Source organism: Bufo gargarizans, chromosome 5 (genome assembly GCF_014858855.1).
Source record: "Bufo gargarizans isolate SCDJY-AF-19 chromosome 5, ASM1485885v1, whole genome shotgun sequence".
In the NCBI taxonomy this organism is placed as follows: domain Eukaryota; kingdom Metazoa; phylum Chordata; class Amphibia; order Anura; family Bufonidae; genus Bufo; species Bufo gargarizans.
This window is the reverse complement of record NC_058084.1, coordinates 463,460,994-463,483,603: the sequence shown is the minus strand read 5'-3', so window position 1 is coordinate 463,483,603 and position 22,610 is coordinate 463,460,994. Positions and strand designations below refer to the sequence as shown.

Genomic DNA, 22,610 nt, shown 5'->3' with positions numbered 1-22,610 from the left:
TTTTATTTTTTGACACAAGTTAGTGGAATATGAGACTTTGTAAGAAAAAACAAAAACAAACAAAAAATTTCCGCTAACTTGTGCCAAAAAAAATGTCTGAATGGAGCCTTACAGGGGGGTGATCAATGACAGGGGGGTGATCAATGACAGGGGGTGATCAGGGAGTGTATATGGGTGATCACCCGCCTGTCATTGATCACCCCCCTTTAAGGCTCCATTCAGACGTCCGTATGCTTTTTGCGGATCCGATCCATGTATCCGTAGATCCGTAAAAATCATACGGACGTCTGAACGGAGCCTGACAGGGGGGTGATCAATGACAGGGCGGTGATCAATGACAGGGGGGTGATCAGGGAGTTTATATGGGGTGATCAGGGGTTTATAAGGGGTTAATAAGTGACCGGGGGGGGGGGGGGGGTGTAGTGTAGTTTGGTGTTTGGTGCGACTGTACTGACCTACCTGAGTCCTCTGGTGGTCGATCCTAACAAAAGGGACCACCAGAGGACCAGGTAGGAGGTATATTAGACGCTGTTATGAAAACAGCGTCTAATATACCTGTTAGGGGTTAAAAAATTCGGATCTCCAGCCTGCCAGCGAGCGATCGCCGCTGGCATGCTGGAGATCCACTCGCTTACCTTCCGTTCCTGTGAGCGCGCGCGCCTGTGTGCGCGTGTTCACAGGAAATCCCGGCCCTCGCGAGATGACGCATATATGCGTGGCTCTGCGCAGGGCCGCCACCTCCGGACCGCACATCTGCGTTAGGCGGTCCGGAGGTGGTTAAGGCAAGCACTGAATATAGCAGCTACACTTTTTGCATGTTTCTTTTATTCCCTTTTAGACTTGCACGTTTCTCTGCATTTCCAGAACATACATATAGAGCTTTTAAAAAATTTCTGATTACAAATTCATAGATTTCTTACAATTAGTAAGTGTATAACAGTGTTTTCCAGTTTTTTTATTTAGTGCATTACATATATACTTACAGGAATTTGGAAAATGTCAGAAATTTCTGAAATTCTATTCCAATAAATATGGTTTAAGTTCTAACAAAGTAGCCTTATTACTTACATGATAGTGAGAGAAAAAAACAATGTTACCATTTTACTACAGTCAATTATTTGCCATTTATGAAGGAGTTGGAGTCGTCACTGGAGTTGGGGTCAGCACTTTGGCTGACCGACTGCACAGCCCTAATTACAGCCATTCCTGCCGTGTAGTAGATTAGTAGTACAGTATACATGATCTTCAGAGGGCAGCAAGTATGATTTCTTTTCTGGTGGCCACTGTTGGTCTTCTTGAATGTAGACAGGGAGTTCATGAAACACTGTAAAGACTGATCACCAGGTTCAAAACCCTAATGAAGGGACACGTCATAAGTACATGGTCTAGTGGTCAGGAACACTCAGAGTTAAAGAAACCTAATTTACCATGTAGTGCAGTTCTGACACATGGGGACATTAATCATCTGTGTTGCCGACCCAACAGCTTATGTCATTTCAGCTCCTCATTTGACTAATCTAGTGAATAAGCTATATCCTGTATTATGCCCCAGAGCTGCTCTCACTATTCTGCTGGTGCAGTCACTGTGTACATACATTACATTACTTATCCTGTACTGATCCTGAGTTACATCCTGTATTATGCCCCAGAGCTGCTCTCACTATTCTGCTGGTGGAGTCACTGTGTACATACATTACTTATCCTGTACTGATCCTGAGTTACATCCTGTATTATACTCCAGAGCTGCACTCCCTATTCTGCTGGTGCAGTCACTGTGTACATACATTACTTATCCTGTACTGATCCTGAGTTACATCCTGTATTATACTCCAGAGCTGCTCTCACTATTCTGCTGGTGCAGTCACTGTGTACATACATTACTTATCCTGTACTGATCCTGAGTTACATCCTGTATTATACTCCAGAGCTGCACTCCCTATTCTGCTGGTGCAGTCACTGTGTACATACATTACATTACTTATTCTGTACTGATCCTGAGTTACATCCTGTATTATGCTCCAGAGCTGCACTCACTATTCTGCTGGTGCAGTCACTGTGTACATACATCACATTACTTATCCTGTACTGATCCTGAGTTACATCCTGTATTATACTCCAGAGCTGCACTCACTATTCTGCTGGTGCAGTCACTGTATACATACATTACATTACTTATCCTGTACTGATCCTCAGTTACATTCTGTATTATACCCCAGAGCTGCACTCACTATTCTGCTGGTGCAGTCACTGTGTACATACATTACTTTACTTATTCTGTACTGATCCTCAGTTACATTCTGTATTATACTCCAGAGCTGCACTCACTATTCTGCTGGTGGAGTCACTGTGTACATACATTACATTACTTATCCTAAACTGATCCTGAGTTACATCCTGTATTATATTCCAGAGCTGCACTCACTATTCTGCTGGTGGAGTCACTGTGTACATACATTACATTACTTATCCTGTACTGATCCTGAGTTACATCCTGTATTATACTCCAGAGCTGCACTCACTATTCTGCTGGTGCAGTCACTGTGTACATACATTACTTATCCTGTACTGATCCTGAGTTACATCCTGTATTATACTCCAGAGCTGCACTCACTATTCTGCTGGTGCAGTCACTGTGTACATCCATACAATGATAAGCCATTTTCTCTATGGTCTTTTGTGTTTATCAAGTAGGTTTTGGACGTTATTGGGGGTCTGCGCAAACTACAAAGGGGTTAAAACAACTTTCTTTGGAGCAGTTGCTAACCTTTTCCCTCTGTGACTGCGAGGCATTGTTTTATCTCTTTAATCAGCGACCAGCTGGCTTGTCAGTGAATAGCGCTGTGGGCCCCTGGCCACGTTTCATGTGAGGTCTTGGCTGGGTGGCCAAGCAGGCAGCCCGCATCCAGTGTCATCGCTATTCACGGCTATTGGCACAGCAGTGTCCCCATTAATTTCGGCTTGTCACATGCTGTCATGCAAGTTACACCAGAGAGGAAATGACCGTTAAAAGAGAAAAAAAGAAAAAAAACTTGCCGTGCTCTTCCAGACATTATCTCTGAGGTTAGACAAGCTTCTATCCAGTCACAGCTGCAGGAAAGGGGAGCCAAAGACGCAAGCCCCATGTTATAACGTACCCTTCCTGCCCGCCCGCAGCTTCTCTTATCAACATCTGCCACATTGAGGTCCCTCACACCACCACTTACAGAAGGGATATTCCATTTTCCGGAGCTGTAGTTCATTCATTGCTGTGGTTACGCGTGAAGCCCGCTCCTCACTATCTTATCGGTTTATAGTATTTATAAAAATAGCTAGTTTATGGTGGATCTGAGACCTTTGGGGGAAGGGTGGCAGTAAAGTCTACTCCACCAGTTATGTGATGGAAGCTAATGAAGGCGTGGGCTGTGTCTTCCATGATGGCAGCTAAGTTTAAAGGGCTCATGCTAAGATTTAGACTAGCCCCCATTCCAGTGGAGCAGGGGTGCACCACCAATGAGGCCAGGTGAGGCAATCACCTCAGGTAGCACCAGGTAGGAGCAAGAGTGGGCAGCGGAAGGGTAGATCAGTTCCCCTGGTATCAATGGAGAGGTGGTCGAGAATGCGTGATGCCATGTCCTTCATCTCCATGGCAGTCAACGTCTCTTTGGCAGAGATGAATGGAGCACGGTGTGCAAGCTCCACTATTGCACGTTAAAGGGTGTTCCAAGATTTTATAACTGATGACTTATCCTCTGGATAGGTCATTAGTATCTGATCGGTGGGGATCCGACACACCCAGGATCCCCCCCGATCAGCTGTTTGAGAAGGCACCAAGGCTGCAGTCTTCTCGGTGCTCACCAAGCACAGTGGCCGTGCTTGGTATGGCGGTCAGCCCCATTCACTTCTACAGGGCCGAGCTGCTCCTAGGCCACGTGACCAATGAATGTGTCTTCACTGGCCTAGGAAAATCTAAGATAAGACCACGGCGCTCACAGGAGTGCCAGTGCCTTCTCAAATAGCTGATCGGCGGGGGTTTCAGGTGTTGGACCCCCACCCATCAGATATTGATGGCCTATCCTCAGGATAGGTCATTGCTATCATATCGGTGGAGATCCAGTTCCCGACATCCCCACCAGTCAGCTGTTTGCGGAAGCTTCTGATGCCGGAAACTGTGCAGTGGATGGAGCCAGAAGCAGAAGGTGCCATCGACTGTTTAGTGGCCATGCTAGGGTACTACAGCTCAGCTCCCATTCGTCTGCAACGGAAACAACACAGAGGACGAAGCCTTCTGCTTCTGGCTCCATCCACTGCGTAGTTTCTGACCACACCAGCTAATTGGTGGGGATTGTGAGGTTACAGACTCCCACCTATTGGATATTGATGACCTATCTTGAGGATAGGCCATCAGTATCTAAGTCATGGAAAACCTTTTTAATACAGAGAAATACAACCCCCCCCCCCATCAAATCTTTGCGCAACTATAAAAATACTTGTGAAATGTTTCCCGTTCTTTAAAGGAAAGAAAGAAGCTGATAGCCTTAAGATATGATATATTACAAAGTTTCTTCTATTCACCTGTACTGTTGAGTTGTGTGACACGACAATGACCATTGAACAGTGACTGACCCGACACATAACAAGCTGATCGCTCTGGGTCTGGCTATTGAAACCCCCTCTATTATTGCTGCAGAGGCCAACCATGTAGGAAGGGCACATGAATAGGGAATATTATCACGGGACGCCCCCTTTTATGAATTTTGGATGTTGTTTGTTGCGATATTTGGGATTTCCTTTTGTAATAAAAAAAAAAATGCAGTAAATATTCTGCTTATAAATTACTTATAATTAGGGAATAACTTAAACCAGGCATGCTCAACATGAGGCCCTCCAGCTGTTGCAAAACTACAACTCCCATCATTCCCAGACAACCTACAGCTTTCAGCCTACAGAAGGGCATGGTGGGAGTTGTAGTTTTACAACAGCTGGAGGGCCGCAGGTTGAGCATCCCTGACTTAAACGGATCCACGGCAGCCCAGTGTTAGTGGTCTCTCTTGGATTCTCATCATTATCCAATACTGTAGGCACACAAAAAGGGTCCTTAACGTTTTATAGTGAATTTGAGTTGAATCTTTATCTTCTTATTTTCTTAGGACATGATGCATCAGCTTCTTCAAGGACTGGACTTTCTCCATTCACACAGAGTAGTACATCGAGACCTCAAGCCTCAGAACATTCTGGTCACTAGCAATGGACAGATAAAGTTAGCAGACTTTGGCCTGGCCAGGATCTACAGCTTCCAGATGGCACTTACGTCAGTGGTAGGTTACATGTATACTTTTGTTTGTATGTATGGTGCCTATAGGACAATGTCTTCAGCCCTACCAGGACAAGATTCCCACTATTTTTCTTACATGCTATTATTGCCATTTTGTATTATTATTTGATTTTCTTGTCTTATTCTGGTTCTGAACATTATATATGGGAAATAAGAAAACTTTAAGAAAACTAGAATTCATGAGGACGAGTACATGTCACTGAACTCCAAGTGGAAATCTAATATTCTTTATCATATATAGTACATGTACAATATTCCTTATATTACAAACCTTATTATGAGGTTCTGCAGCAGCTGGGGTGTGTATTATGAGGTTCTGCAGCAGCGGAGGTGTGTATCACAAGGTTCTGCAGCATCTGAGGTGTTTATTATGAAGTTCTGCAGCAGCTGAGGTGTGTATCACAAGGTTCTTCAGCATCTGAGGTGTGTATTATGAGGTTCTGCAGCAGCTGAGGTGTGTGTTATGAGGTTCTACAGCAGCTGAGGTGTGTATCACAAGGTTCTGCAGCATCTGAGGTGTTTATTATGAGGTTCTGCAGCAGCTGAAGTGTGTATTATGAGGTTCTGCAGCAGCTGAGGTGTGTGTTATGAGGTTCCTCAGCAGCTGAGGTGTGTATTATGAGGTTCCTCAGCAGCTGAGGTGTGTATTATGAGGTTCCTCAGCAGCTGAGGTATGTATAATGAGGTTCCTCAGCAGCTGAGGTGCGTATTATGAGGTTCCTCAGCAGCTGAGGTGCGTATTATGAGGTTCTGCAGCAGCTGAGGTGTGTATGATGAGGTTCAGCCACACAGAGATATTGTTTAGATGACAGGTTTCGCTCCCAAATATTGCAGTGTAGCAGGCAACCATAGAAATGGATGGGGGTCACAGTGCAACTTGCACCTTTGCTGCAAACAAGACCCCAGAATCACAAAAAAAATTCCAGCAGGGTTGGAATTTCTGCACTTCTGGGGTCGTGGCAGACATGCAAGTCGTGCTGTGACCTCATTCATTTCCATGGTTGCACTGCTACACTGTTATACTTGGGCTCAACACCTGGCACACGAACATGATCGCCATGTAGCCAAACCCTTTGTGGCGGGTCCAGCGGATTCATTCGAACGACTGCATTAAATACTACATTTGCCCAGTGGTGGCCGCTATAGGATAAACTGCTACTTTGCCTGTTTGCCAAGTTTCTCCAGACCCACAATTATTAGCTGATCACAGGGTCGGGGGTGTCTGTGACGATAACATCTTTTCATGTTTTTGCAGCAGGATTAAAGCGGTCCTCCAGTAATTAACATAATGAAAATACTTCAATATTACTTTACTATAAATATATTCCCAAATACCTTTCATTAGTTATAATGGCTCATTTTGTCTGGGGAGCAATTATTAGAAGAAATAAAATGTCTGCCGTCCTGTTAGTACAAACAAAACCTGTCCTAATCACACAGGAGGACAAGTTACTTCACAACACTGAACTGAAGAGCCGCCTCATCCTCCTCTCTGCTCTGCTTGTCAGGGATTATGATCCTGAGTACAGATGAGAAGATCTTCCGCTGAATCTCTGTAGGAATGGAGTTCATGAGGAAACATGAATTACAAAGAGAAGGGACAGGACAGACTGTGATAATGGAGACTGCATACAAGAGCTTCTGCTCATCAGCCACAACCCACCTCCTCTCTGTACTTCATGTCTCCTCATGAACTCCATTCCTACAGAGATTCAGCGGAAGATCTTCTCATCTGTACTCAGGATCATAATCCCTGACAAGCAGAGCAGAGAGGAGGATGAGGCAGCTCTTTATCTCAGTGTTGTGAAGTAACCTGTCCTCCTGTGTGATTAGGACAGGTTTTGGTTGTACTAATAGGACGGCGGCCATTTTATTTCTTTTAATAATTGCTCCCCAGACAAAATGAGCCATTATAACTAATGAAAGGTATTTGGGAATATATTTATAGTAAAGTAATATTTAAGTATTTTCATTTTCTTAATAACTGGAGGCCCGCTTTAATCCTGCTGCAAAAACCATGAAAATATGTTATCGTCACAGACACCCCCTTCCCCTGTGATCAGCTAATAATTGTGGGGCTGGAGAAACTTAGATTCAGCTGAAGATCTTATCATCTGTATTCAGGATCATAATCCCTGACAAGTAGACCAGAGAGGAGGATGAGGCGTCTCTTTACCTCAGTGTTGTGAAGTAACATCTCCTCCTGTGTAATTAGGACAGGTTCTGTATGTACTAATAGGACGGTGGCCATTTTATTTCTCCTAATGATTGTTCCCCAGACAAAACGAGCCATTATAACTAATGAAAGGTATTTGGGAATATATTTATTATAAAGTAATAGTTAGGTATTTTTTGTAATTTTATTTTAATTCCCAGAGAACCCCTTTAACCAGAACTCCTATTACTATAGTTTTACTGTATTTTAGAATATAATAATCATTCGCAAAAACGGTCGCCTCTTCTTAGTCATAGGTACTTTCAGAATGATATAGTTCATCAGATATAGGACATGGCATTTCTAGAATGAATCATTACAGGTCACTTAGATCTAAGTCTTAACCACGCAGAGCATGGAGCGTGACTCCTGTACTGCACAGATGACTCCTGCACAACCCAACACCCAACGTAGTTATTCACAGCCCTGTGTTAGCCCCCCCTAGTGTCAGGTTGTTAAAGCGTACCCACCCAGGGCTGTGGCTAAGGCGAGCTAGTAGAGCATGTGTCCTGGGTGTCAGGGGTGGCACTGACAAGTCTTGATCAGGGTTTTTAGATACAGGACTAGGACAGTGAACAGAATCTTGAAAGCCTAGGCATGACTATAAGGCTCCATTTACACGATTGGATCAACACGGACACCGGCCATGTGCACCCCGCATCACGGTGCGGACACATTGACTTCAATGTGTCCGCAATTTGCATGTTGCAGACAAAGATAGGACATGCCCCATCTTTTGCGCAGCGGCTGCACAGACTCGGAAGCTCACGGAAGCGCTCGAAGTCAATGAGTCCGCACAGCGATGCAGGGTGCAGTTTGCGGTCCACAAAACGAACACGGTCGTGTGAGTGAGATTTCAATCAGTAGTACATGTCGATGCTTGAAACTTGTGGAGCATCTACATGGATATCACCTGCATCAGGTAAGGCGTGCTGGTTTGGATGTGGGTTCCAGCTTGGTCCACCCAAAAAGTTCAATACCGCAAAAAAGGAGTCATGACACTGCCAAATTAAAGAGCACCTGTCACCTGAACTGACATGTCTGTTTTGAAAACTACCATATTTTTCGCTTTATAAGACGCACCTCACATTTTAGAGAAGGAAAATAAGAAAAAAATATTTTTCATCAGACCTGACATCAGATCTGCAGATCAGACCCCCAAATCAGGAACAAATCAGATCCCCATATCAGGAACTCAAGATCAGACACCCATCAGACCTCCATGTCAGACCCCATCAGACCTCCGATCAGACTTCCATGCCAGACCCCTATCAGACCTCCATGTCAGACCCCATCAAACCTCCGATCAGACTTCCATGCCAGACCCCTATCAGACCTCTATGTCAGACCCCTATCAGACCTCAGATCAGACTTCAATGCCAGGCCCCTATCAGACCTCCATGTCAGACCCCTATCAGACTGCAGATCTGTCATGGTCTTACCTTCTTACTGTTCTCCTTCGTTTGACATGTGCTGGCGGCCATCTTGGTTTCTGGGTTTCTTGTAGCCTCCCACCCTGCGGCTTCTCCTTCCCACTGGGAGGAGCTGGATGCCTAGCTCATATATATAGGAGGTCTGTGGCTTCAGTTCCTTGCTTGGTCCTCCTGTGTTCACATGCTTCTAAGACTGCTGCTGCTTCTGGTTCCTGATCCTGGCCTCGTCTGACTACCCCGTTGGTTCCTGATTCTGGCTTCGTCTGACTACCCTGCTGGTTCCTGATCCAGGCTTCGTCTGACTACCCTTCTAGTTCCTGACCCCTGTCTACGCAAGACCCTGCTTCGGTTTAGCCATCCGTTTGGACTTTTGCTTACAGCTTGATTTGCAATAAAGCCTTCTTATTTCCACTTATCTCTTGTTGTACGTCTGGTTCATGGTTCCATGACATTAGGACCAAGCCATGAATTTTGACGGTACAGGGCCATCCTCGCTACCTACGCTGGTTGCCAGACTTGATCAGCAGGATCACCTGTTGGGTCGGTTCGCTGTGGCGTTGCAAACCCTGCTTGAACGCACGGCTCATTTCGCTTCCGTTGCCGATGGGTCGGTTGTCGCTCCTGGGCCCGCTCCTACTGCCGCTCCGGTTGTTGCGCAAGAGTCTACCCCGACACCTGTTGCTGCGCCTGCGGTGTCTCGGGGTATGACCGGTTCTGCCCCCCTTCCACAGCGCTTTGGGGGAGAGCCAACTCAGTGCCGAGGTTTCCTTAACCAGGTGGGCATTTATTTCGAGTTGCTGCCACATGCCTTTCCTACTGAGAGATCAAAGGTGGGCTTCTTGATCTCGCTGCTCTCGGACAAGGCCTTGGCCTGGGCCAGCCCTTTATGGGAGAACAACAATCCGGTGGTTGCCGAGTTTTCCGGTTTTGTTGCTTCTCTTCGGAAGGTATTCGATGTGCCGGCTCGTGCTGCCTCTGCTGCGAAGCTCCTTATGTCCATCAGACAGGGTTCACGATCCGTAGCTGAATACGCCATTGAGTTTCGTACCCTGGCAGCAGAGGTGGGCTGGAATAATGAGGCTCTGGTCGCTGCTTTCTCTCATGGTCTCTCGGATGCCTTGAAGGATGAGGTTGCAGCTAAGGACCTACCAGTGGAGCTCGAGTCTCTTATTTCTTTCCTGATTTTGATTGACACCAGACTCAGGGAGAGGCCTTACTTTAAGGAGAGCCTGCGGAGGTCTTCTAACAGATTGGCGCCTACGTTTGCTGTCCCACCCGTGCCTCCCTCTCCTCCCACGCCTCCTGGGGATGACTTGTCTGGGGGTGAACCCATGCAGCTGGGGTTTGCTCGCCTGTCCGAGGGGGAGAGGGTACTCCGGAGACGCGAGGGCCGATGCATGTACTGTTTCGGTTGGCATGTCCGAACCGTCCGGGAAACGCTCGCACCTGAGATCCTGTCGGGGGCAGATCTTGGGTGGAGTCTCCTCGTCCCCGGTTTCCCGTGTTGACAAACCACTGATCACTGTTGTCCTCTCCTGGGTCGGGGGCTCGGTGACGACCCAGGCGTTGGTGGACTCTGGTGCTGGTGGTTTGTTCATTGATAGTGTGTTCGCTGCCGCCAATTCCATTCCTCTGCAGCCTCGAGGTTCCCCACTGGCTCTTGAGGCGATAGACGGCAGACCCCTTCTGCCGCCACACGTGACTCATGAGACCCTTCCAGTGGGGATAGCCATTGGTGCCGTTCACAGAGAGTCGGTCTGTCTCCAGGTGATTTCGTCTCCACACTACCCGGTGGTCTTGGGGTACCCCTGGCTCCAGAAGCATAATCCGACTTTCGATTGGAGATCGGCCGAGATCCTCTCGTGGTCACCGCAGTGTGGGGCTAGTTGCATCCATGGGCCTGTCAAGTTGCTGTGTACTTCCTCGGACTCTCTGTTGCCTCCTGAATACGAAGAGTACCGGGATGTATTCGATAAGGTGCGCGCGGTTGCCCTACCTCCGCACCGCCCATACGATTGTGCCATAGAGTTACAATCTGGTGCCGTTCCTCCTCGTGGCAAAGTCTATCCACTGTCGGTAGCGGAGAATGAGGCCATGGAGGAGTACGTGAGGGAGGCGCTTTCACGCGGACACATTCGCAAATCCTCGTCCCCGGCAGGGGCTGGATTTTTCTTTGTGAAAAAGAAGGGCGGTGAGTTGAGACCTTGCATCGATTACAGGGGTCTCAATCGCATCACGATCAAGAACGCTTACCCGATACCCTTGATTTCCGAGCTGTTCGATCGCCTCAAAGGGGCCACGGTCTTTACCAAACTCGACCTGAGGGCGGCATATAACCTGGTAAGGATCAAGGCGGGCGATGAGTGGAAGACCGCGTTTAACACCAGGACCGGTCATTATGAATCCTTGGTTATGCCCTTTGGGTTGTGCAATGCGCCCGCAGTCTTCCAGCAATTCATCAACGATGTTTTCCGTGACCTGTTGCAGCAGTGTGTGGTGGTCTATTTGGATGACATCTTGGTATATTCTGAATCCATGGAGGCCCACATTATGGATGTCAGACGAGTGTTGCAACGGTTACGAGAGAACAGGCTGTTCGGTAAGCTTGAGAAATGCGAATTTCACCGATCCCAGGTAACCTTCTTAGGTTACATCATTTCCGCTGAGGGGTTCTCCATGGATCCTGAGAAGGTTTCGGCTGTCTTACAGTGGCCCCAGCCCAGTGGTCTCCGTGCCCTGCAGCGCTTTTTGGGCTTCGCCAATTATTATCGGAAGTTCATCAGGGACTTTTCTATGCTAGCCAAGCCTCTCACGGATCTGACCAGGAAGGGCAGTAATTTCCAGGTCTGGCCGCTCGAGGCCATCCGAGCTTTTGAGGCTCTAAAGTCCGCCTTTGTGTTGGCTCCGATCCTGTCGCATCCCAACCCTGGGTTGCCCTTTGTCCTCGAGGTGGACGCGTCTGAGACGGGAGTAGGTGCCCTTCTGTCTCAGCGTAGAACACCAGAGGGTCCTCTGCTTCCCTGTGGGTTTTACTCCCGGAAACTGTCTTCCGCGGAGTGCAACTATCAGATTGGTGACAGGGAGTTATTGGCCATCGTGCAGGCCCTTAAAGAATGGAGGCACTTGCTCGAGGGTTCGGTGGTTCCGGTTCTCATCCTGACGGACCTCAAGAATCTGACCTACCTTTCTGAGGCCAAGAGATTGACACCACGTCAGGCCAGATGGGCTCTGTTCTTGTCACGTTTTAATTACGTGGTCTCCTACCTACCCGGTTCCAAGAACATCAGAGTGGATGCCTTATCACGGCAGTACTCCGAGCTGTCCGGGGAGGAGTCGATTCCGACTTCGGTCATACCTCCGAATCAGATCCTGGCCGCCATTCGCACCAGCCTGACCTCTCCCCTGGGTGAGCAGATTTTGGCGGCTCAATCTGGTGCTCCCTCTGGGAGACCCAACGGCAGGTGTTTTGTGCCTGAGGAGTTGCGCACTCGGTTGTTGCGAACCTACCATAACTCCAAGGCCGCGGGGCATCCTGGTAAGAATCAGCTGTCCTGGGCTGTTTCACGTCTGTTCTGGTGGCCTTCTCTACGTTCCGACATCGCCGCATATGTAGCGGCATGCTCCGTTTGTGCCCAGAGTAAGTCCCCTCGGCACCTTCCGTTGGGCCTTTTGCAACCCATAGCCACCGGGGAGCGCCCATGGTCACACCTGGGGATGGATTTCATTGTGGACCTCCCTGCATCCCGAGGCCATACGGTCATTCTCATGATTGTGGATCGGTTTTCCAAAATGTGCCACTGTGTTCCTCTCAAGAAGTTACCCTCTGCACAAGAGTTGGCCACGATTTTCGCCAGGGAGGTCTTCCGGTTGCACGGTTTGCCCAAGGAGATTGTGTCGGATCGGGGGAGTCAGTTTGTGTCCAGGTTCTGGCGCGCCTTTTGCTCCCAGTTGGGGATTCATCTCTCTTTCTCCTCGGCCTACCACCCTCAGTCCAATGGGGCCGCAGAACGATCCAATCAGGCCTTGGAGCAATTCCTTCGTTGCTATGTCTCCGATCACCAAGACAATTGGGTTGACCTCCTGCCTTGGGCTGAGTTTGCCAGGAACACGGCGGTGAACTCTTCCTCTGGGACGTCTCCCTTCATGGCCAATTATGGGTTCCAACCTGCCGTGTTACCGGAGGTATTCTCTCCCCAGGATATTCCGGCTGTGGAGGATCACCTTTCCGTCCTACGTGCTTCTTGGGTACAGATCCAGAGGTCCCTTGAGGTCTCTGCGCAGCGCCAGAGACTCCAGGCTGATCGCAGACGAGCGCCCGCTCCTTCCTACCAGGTCGGAGACCGTGTATGGTTGTCCACCCGCAACCTCAACCTTCGAGTGCCCACTCCCAAGCTGGCGCCTCGCTTTGTTGGTCCCTTCCGAGTGCTTCGCAGGGTAAACCCGGTAGCCTATGCCCTTGCGCTTCCTCCTGGCATGCGGATCTCCAACGTGTTTCATGTCTCCCTGTTGAAGCCATTGGTGTGTAATCGTTTCACTTCCTCGGTTCCTCGGCCCCGTCCGGTCCAAGTGGGCAATCGTGAGGAATATGAGGTGAGCAATATCCTGGACTCACGCCTGGTCCGCGGTCGGTTGCAGTTTTTGGTCCATTGGCGTGGTTATGGTCCAGAGGAGCGTTCCTGGGTTCCCCCCGCAGATGTCCATGCTCCTGCTTTGCTCCGAGCCTTCCACGCACGCTTCCCTCAGAAACCGTTCCTTACTCCGCGGAGGAGGGGCCCTTGAGGGGGAGGTACTGTCATGGTCTTACCTTCTTACTGTTCTCCTTCGTTTGACATGTGCTGGCGGCCATCTTGGTTTCTGGGTTTCTTGTAGCCTCCCACCCTGCGGCTTCTCCTTCCCACTGGGAGGAGCTGGATGCCTAGCTCATATATATAGGAGGTCTGTGGCTTCAGTTCCTTGCTTGGTCCTCCTGTGTTCACATGCTTCTAAGACTGCTGCTGCTTCTGGTTCCTGATCCTGGCCTCGTCTGACTACCCCGTTGGTTCCTGATCCTGGCTTCGTCTGACTACCCTGCTGGTTCCTGATCCAGGCTTCGTCTGACTACCCTTCTAGTTCCTGACCCCTGTCTACGCAAGACCCTGCTTCGGTTTAGCCATCCGTTTGGACTTTTGCTTACAGCTTGATTTGCAATAAAGCCTTCTTATTTCCACTTATCTCTTGTTGTACGTCTGGTTCATGGTTCCATGACAAGATCAGACTTCCATGCCAGATCCCTATCAGACCTCCATGTCAGACCCCTATCAGACCTCAGATCAGACTTCCATGCCAGACCCCCATATCAGATCCTCAGATCAGACCCCCACTATCAGATCCTCAGATCAGACCCCCATATCAGGAACTCAAGATCAGACACCCATCAGACCTCCATGTCAGACCCCATCAGACCTCAGATCAGACTTCCATGCCAGACCCCTATCAGACCTCCATGTCAGACCCCTATCAGACCCCAGATCAGATCTCCATGTCAGACCCCTATCAGATCTCCATGTCAGACCCCTATTAGATCTCCATGTCAGACCCCCATCAGGCCTCATATCAGACTTCTATGCCAGACCTCAGAGATCAGAGATAAAATAAAGAACTTAATTTACCTCTCCTGCTCCGCCGCTTCTCTCCTGCACCGTTACCTGACTGCGCGCAGCATCCAGTCACAGTGCACACACTACGTCCTGACGGTGTACACGGTCAGGACCTGCTGTGCAGCGCAGCCCCAGATAAGAGGACAAGGGAGTCCCAGCAGCGCTCATAGCGCTTTACCTGCTCCCTGCACCTGATGCATACTAGTGAGCGCTTTTGGGGGAAAAAAGTCCATCTTATAAAGCGAAAAATACGATACTTGCATTCCCCGTGTGCTGTGCCATTCCTGTATTATTCCTGCTAGACGTTTTGAACAAATTACTAGCAGTTTGCACCTGAAGGTCCAGATGGGTGTTGCCAGTTGGGGGGGGGGGGGGGTCCCTGCACAGTCTTACACTGGCAGCAGTGATTGGATAGGATCAGACCCCCCCCCCCCCCCCAACTGGTAACACCCATCTGGACCTTAAGTGCAAACTGCTAGTAATTCATTCATAAATTCATAACTTCTAGCAGGAATAATAAAGAAACACTAGATGCTCCAGAATTATTATTATTATATGGAGAATGTTTGATGTCATACAGTTTCCATTAGTTGACAGCAAACAGAGAAATATGTGAATAATTTAGGTCACATAACTTTTTTTGTAAATAATAATAACATTAGTATAAAGAAAACATTCTAGTACTTACCTGCCAATCCATTTCCGCCGCTCTGGTGGTCACTGCTGGTCTCTGTTTACTTTCCCGCAGTGATGATGCGCCCATGTGACGCTTGCATGTACGGCCCCAGTCTGCTGAGGCCAGTGATTGGCTGCTGTGGTCACTCACATGTACAGAACATAATCACTGCAGGACAAGTAAACAGAGAATGATGGGACCACCAGGGCAGCGTCGCTGGATCTGTGGGGGATTGCACAGCTGAATATTGTTTTTTTTTCTTTTCTGTCAGGGCATCTGGTTGCATGTGCGCTTGTCAGCTGAAGGCATCTGTGTTGGTCCCATGTTCATATGTGCCCGCATTGCTGAGAAAAAGGATGTTTTAATATATGCAAATGAGCCTCTAGGAGCAACGGGGGCGTTACCATTACACCTAGAGGCTCTGCTCTCTTTGCAATGGCCACGCCTTCTGCACTTTGATTGACAGGTCCAGCCAGTGTAAATGTGAGTCAATCATAGTGCAGAGGGCACTTCAGTTGCAGAGAGAGCAGAGCACCTTGGAGTAATGGTAACGCCCCCATTGCTCCTAATGTCTCATTTGCATATATTAAAACAAAAACAAAAAAATCTCAGCAATGCGGGGGGCACATATAAACATGGGACCAACACAGATGTCTTCAGCTGACAAGCGCACATGTAACAGGTCAGCCAGTGTCCTAGGTACAAAACTGCTGACAGATGCCCTTTATGCAGAGAGCTCTCTCTAGTGGGAGCTGCAGACAGATAGAATTTTATTATTTAAAAAGGGTTGTACCAAGTATAAAAGTTGGGGCTTATGCACACGACCATATGTATTTTGTGGTCCGCAAAAAAAACATCAGCAAAAAATATGCGCACGTTCCGTATTTTGCAGAACGGAACAGCTGGCCCCTAATAGAACAGTCTTATCCTTGTCCATGATGCGAACAATAATAGGACATGTTCTATTTCTTTGCTGAACGGACATACGGAAACGGAATGCACATGGTGTCATGTTTTTTTTACAGACCCACTGAAATGAATGGTTCTGTACACGGTCTGCAAAAAAAACTAAAACGGAACGGACACAGGAAGAAAATACGTTTGTGTGCATGAGCCCTTACCCACAGTATAGAGGGTACAAAATACTGATCTGGAGAACAGGGGTCTCGTCTTCCCGATGGCGCTGCGGCCTGCCGCTCCATTTATTCTCTATGGTACTGCTCTGTGTAAGAAAGCACGATCTGACCGCTATAAAGAGAGATTTTGGTGAAAAAAAACACAAAAAACTGAATGGTGGATATTAGGGCTGCACGATAAATCAAAAAAATAATCGAATCGCGATAATCGGCAAATGCGATATGGCGATTTGGCCGACCGGAAAATGCCGCGATTATAAATAAAAGGGGCCCCGCGCACATAACTGCCTTTTGCGTGTAAAGTGTTTTACTAGTGTGTGTGTGTGGGTGAAACAATCTCTCTCCTAACAGGTCCGGCCTCTGTACTCACTATGAATGCAATGCTCTGCAGCGAGCGGCAGCGAGGTGGCGGCCGGCGCGTGACTGACGTCACTTAGTAACGCTCCTCCCACTTCAGGAAGCAGGAGCGTTACTAAGTGACCGGCCGGCCAGCTCGCTGCCGCTCGCTGCAGAGCATTGCATTCATAGTGAGTACAGAGGCCGGACCTGTTAGGAGAGAGATTGTTTCACCCACACACACACTAGTAAAACACTTTACACGCAAAAGGCAGTTATGTGCCCAGTTTAGGACACATCAGGGGGACCAGCATAAGATGCTATATGTCTTAAGCTGGCTCCCCTCATGGCCCTATGTGTCCTCCACACATCCCCTATAACAGTGCCATCCACAGGTCCCCCATAAGTGTCCTCCACAGGTCCCCCATATAACAGCGCCCTCCACAGATCCCCCATATAACAGCGCCCTCCACAGATCCCCCATATAACAGCGCCCTCCACAGATCCCCCATATAACAGCGCCCTCCACAGATCCCCCATATAACAGCGTCCTCCACTGATCCCCCATATAACAGCGTCCTCCACAGATCCCCCATATAACAGCGCCCTCCACAGATCCCCCATATAACAGCGCCCTCCACAGATCCCCATATAACAGCGTCCTCCACTGATCCCCCATATAACAGCGTCCTCCACTGATCCCCCATATAACAGCGTCCTCCACAGATACCCCATATAACAGCGTCCTCCACTGATCCCCCATATAACAGCGTCCTCCACAGATCCCCCATATAACAGCATCCTCCACAGATCCCCCATATAACAGCGTCCTCCACAGATCCCCCACAACACAGCGTCCTCCACAGATCCCCCCACAACACAGCGTCCTCCACAGATCCCCCATATAACAGCATCCTCCACAGATCCCCCATATAACAGCATCCTCCACAGATCCCCCACAACACAGCGTCCTCCACAGATCCCCCATATAACAGCACCCTCCACAGATCCCCCATATAACAGCACCCTCCACAGATCCCCCATATAACAGCGTCCTCCACAGATCCCCCCACAACACAGCGTCCTCCACAGATCCCCCATATAACAGCATCCTCCACAGATCCCCCATTTAACAGCATCCTCCACAGATCCCCCACAACACAGCGTCCTCCACAGATCCCCCATATAACAGCACCCTCCACAGATCCCCCATATAACAGCACCCTCCACAGATCCCCCATATAACAGCACCCTCCACAGATCCCCCATATAACAGCACCCTCCACAGATCCCCCATATAACAGCACCCTCCACAGATCCCCCATATAACAGCGTCCTCCACAGATCCCCCATATAACAGCGTCCTCCACAGATCCCCCATATAACAGCACCCTCCACAGATCCCCCATATAACAGCACCCTCCACAGATCCCCCATATAACAGCACCCTCCACAGATCCCCCATATAACAGCGTCCTCCACAGATCCCCCATATAACAGCGTCCTCCACAGATCCCCCATATAACAGCGTCCTCCACAGATCCCCCATATAACAGCACCCTCCACAGATCCCCCATATAACAGCACCCTCCACAGATCCCCCATATAACAGCGTCCTCCACAGATCCCCCATATAACAGCACCCTCCACAGATCCCCCATATAACAGCACCCTCCACAGATCCCCCATATAACAGCGTCCTCCACAGATCCCCCCATATAACAGCGTCCTCCACAGATCCCCCATATAACAGCGTCCTCCACAGATCCCCCATATAACAGCGTCCTCCACAGATCCCCCATATAACAGCACCCTCCACAGATCCCCCACAACACAGCGTCATCCACAGATCCCCCATAACTATGTCATACCCAGCCGCGTCAGCGGCTCATATGGGAAAATCCAAGCAAATAGACCTCTAGCACAATTCCTTTAAAATATCGCATCGCATATCGTTATCGCAATTTTTAGGGCCCTAATCGCAATCGCACAAAATTCCCATATCGTGCAGCCCTAGTGGATATTCATAAATGTCTCTCTAAAATACCTCTGCATATGATATTAGGGTAATTATTGCCCCTCTGTGAAGACCCCCTCTGTGGTCACAGTCAGCATTCCTCACATGTTATTACCCTGGGCACGGCTCCGCACATGGCTGTTAACCCCCTCCTGCCTGCATGTTTGACGTGCACCAGCAAATACCAGGAGACTGGAATAGGGCGAGTTCTGTGCAGCGTATCAGTTCTTGTGGGAAAATATGCTCCAGCGAGTTACTGGCACCAGCGCTGGAATGTGGCATTTCTAAGCACCTTTTTACAGTGGGAAGGAATTACTGAAGAATAAACAATCCCGCAGCGCTAATCGGACCGCGGTAATCGCATAACCCGGGAGCCACTCATTGCCAGTTATGTGCAGAATGCGGTATGAATGTACATGGTCACTGACTGTAGCGTCTAGTGGACTCTGTTCACAATGCTCCTTTACACCGGAGGAATCTCATTCTGCATCTGATGTCTGAAGGTTCTCTTGAATAGTGGCAAATGGGGCTCAACAATTTAATTTGGCTACTAAATTTTTAGAATTTAGGAGCCAATGTTTTTTTTTTAAATAGACATCAATTTTTTTCTTGCAGCTTGCATCCGCCACTAGAGGGAGCTCAGGGCATTCTGTGTTAATATTGTGGTCAATATATAACACTATGCAGTGTTTTAGAGACTTTTTATGCTTGATTAAACAGTTTAAGGGTCTATTCATACGTCCGTATGTGTTTTGCGGATCCGCAAAACATGGACACTGGAAATGTGCATTCCGCATTTTGCGGATAGCACATTGCCGGCACTCTCATAGAAAATGCCTGTTCTCGTCTGCAATTGCGGACAAGAATAGGAAATGTTCTATTTTTTGGCAGAATGGAAGTGCGGATCCGCAAATGCGGATGCGGACAGCACATTCCGGCCCATTGAAAATGAATGGGTCCGCACCTGTTCCGCAAAATTGCGGAACGGATGCGGACGTGTGAATGGACCCTAAACAAGTGCCTAGAAAGGGGCGTGGCTTAAAATGCACAAAAATTGCACCAATATTTTGTAGTATGGAAAGTGCTTAACGTATCTAAGTAAACGCTGCCACCAGTCAGTCCACAGTCTAATGTAAACACTGCCACCAGTCAGTCCACAGTCTAATGTAAACACTGCCACCGGTCAGTCTACAGTCTAATGTAAACACTGCCACCGGTCAGTCCACAATGTAGTGTAAACACGGCCACCGGTCAGTCCACAGTCTAGTGTAAATGCCGCCACCGGTCAGTACACAGTCTAGTGTAAACACTGCCACCGGTCAGTCCACGGTCTAATGTAAACACTGCCACCGGTTAGTGCACAATGTAGTGTAAACACTGCCACTGGTCAGTCCACAGTCTAGTGTAAACCCTGCCACCATTCAGTCCACAGTCTAGTGTAAACGCTGCCACCAGTCAGTCCACAGTCTAGTGTAAATGCTGCCACCAGTCAGTCCACAGTCTAGTGTAAACACTGCCACCGGTCAGTCCACAATCTAATGTAAATGCTGCCACCGGTCAGTACACAGTCTAATGTAAACACTGCCACCGGTCAGTCTACAGTCTAATGTAAACACTGCCACCGTTCAGTCCATGGTCTAATGTAAACACTGCCACCGGTCAGTCCACAGTCTAATGTAAACACTGCCACCGGTTAGTGCACAATGTAGTGTAAACACTGCCACTGGTCAGTCCACAGTCTAGTGTAAACCCTGCCACCATTCAGTCCACAGTCTAGTGTAAACCCTGCCACCATTCAGTCCACAGTCTAGTGTAAACCCTGCCACCAGTCAGTCCACAGTCTAGTGTAAATGCTGCCACCAGTCAGTCCACAATCTAGTGTAAACACTGCCACCGGTCAGTCCACAATCTAATGTAAATGCTGCCACCGGTCAGTACACAGTCTAATGTAAACACTGCCACCGGTCAGTCTACAGTCTAATGTAAACACTGCCACCGTTCAGTCCATGGTCTAATGTAAACACTGCCACCGGTCAGTCCACAGTCTAGTGTAAACCCTGCCACCATTCAGTCCACAGTCTAGTGTAAACGCTGCAACCAGTCAGTCCACAGTCTAGTGTAAATGCTGCCACCAGTCAGTCCACAATGTAGTGTAAACAATGCTACTGGTCAGTCCACAATCTAATGTAAATGCTGCCACCGGTCAGTCTACAGTCTAATGTAAACACTGCCACCGTTCAGTCCATGGTCTAATGTAAACACTGCCACCGTTCAGTCTACAGTCTAATGTAAACACTGCCACCGTTCAGTCCATGGTCTAATGTAAACACTGCCACCAGTCAGTCCACAGTCTATTGTAAACACTGCCACCAGTCAGTCCACAGTCTATTGTAAACACTGCCACCGGTCAGTCCACAGTCTAGTGTAAACACTGCCACCGGTCAGTACACAGTCTAGTGTAAACATTGCCACCAGTCAGTCCACAGTCTCATGTAAACACTGCCACCAGTCAGTCCACAGTCTAGTGTAAACACTGCCACCAGTCAGTCCACAGTCTAGTGTAAACGCTGCCACCGGTCAGTCCACAGTCTAGTGTAAACACTGCCACCAGTCAGTCCACAGTCTATTGTAAACACTGCCACCGGTCAGTCCACAGTCTAGTGCAAACACGGCCACCGGTCAGTACACAGTCTAGTGTAAACACTGCCACCGTTCAGTCTACAGTCTAATGTAAACACTGCCACCGTTCAGTCCATGGTCTAATGTAAACACTGCCACCAGTCAGTCCACAGTCTATTGTAAACACTGCCACCAGTCAGTCCACAGTCTATTGTAAACACTGCCACCAGTCAGTCCACAGTCTAGTGTAAACACTGCCACCGGTCAGTACACAGTCTAGTGTAAACATTGCCACCAGTCAGTCCACAGTCTAGTGTAAACACTGCCACCAGTCAGTCCACAGTCTATTGTAAACACTGCCACCAGTCAGTCCACAGTCTAGTGTAAACACTGCTGCCTATCTTCTTATTTTAGATGCATGATTGAGGACTCCAGGGATTTTAAGGGAATATTCCACAACAACACCCACAAAACAGACCACACGGAAGACACATCAGAGTCAGGAAACGGGACTAGCAAATAGATAAGATGAAGGGAAACAGGACAGAGACAGGGCAGGACAAGGTCACAGCAGAGCAGACAGGACAAAGGGCCATGAAGAAGATCGGACATGAACTCCCATGACCTAGATACATTGGTGACCATCAGCCAGGAATGAAGGGCTAGTGACAAATGTTAGTATAACAGCCACAACCCATAAACCTGACACATCAAGGAAGCCACTTCTTACCCAAAGATTGACTTTCCATAATGGGCATGGGTGCCCCCCTACACGGCTGTGGTGGAGAGGTGGCATTGCATGCATGGCCCTCTATTAACTTCTTTGTCGAGAATGCTATTTTGGATCTCCCATAGAAGCGAACTGAGAGAGCCACGCATGCGTGGCACCGGCCCATTCACAGCAGCCATGAGATGGGGGGTTAGGAGACCCCAGTTTTCCAGATAGGTATGGGCGCCAGAGGTCAGACCAGCACCAATGTGATGTTTCTGGCATATCCTGCGGATAATTCCATAAATGTCCCAGATATAAATAACCCTTTAAGGGTATGTTCACAGGTGGCGGATGGAATTGCAGGAAGAAAGTACACGGCGTATTTGACAAAATCTCATTGAGACACTGCGGAAAAAATGTGCCGTGTAAACCGACCTGCGGTGCGGATTTTCAGTCCTTGGCGTGATAATTTGCCCAGCAGGTTTCACAATGCACAGGGTGAAATCAGACGCAAATCCA

General features: G+C 48.6%; 1 protein-coding gene across 1 annotated transcript in view; it reads left to right on the top strand.

Moving 5' to 3' along the window:
• CDK6 (cyclin dependent kinase 6) overlaps positions 1-22,610 on the top strand; it is a 160,339-nt gene that overhangs the window by 77,785 nt on the left and 59,944 nt on the right. The window contains exon 4 of the mRNA XM_044293156.1: positions 5,127-5,294. Coding sequence (XP_044149091.1) covers positions 5,127-5,294 — 168 coding nt within the window. The remainder of the gene's footprint in view (positions 1-5,126; positions 5,295-22,610) is intronic.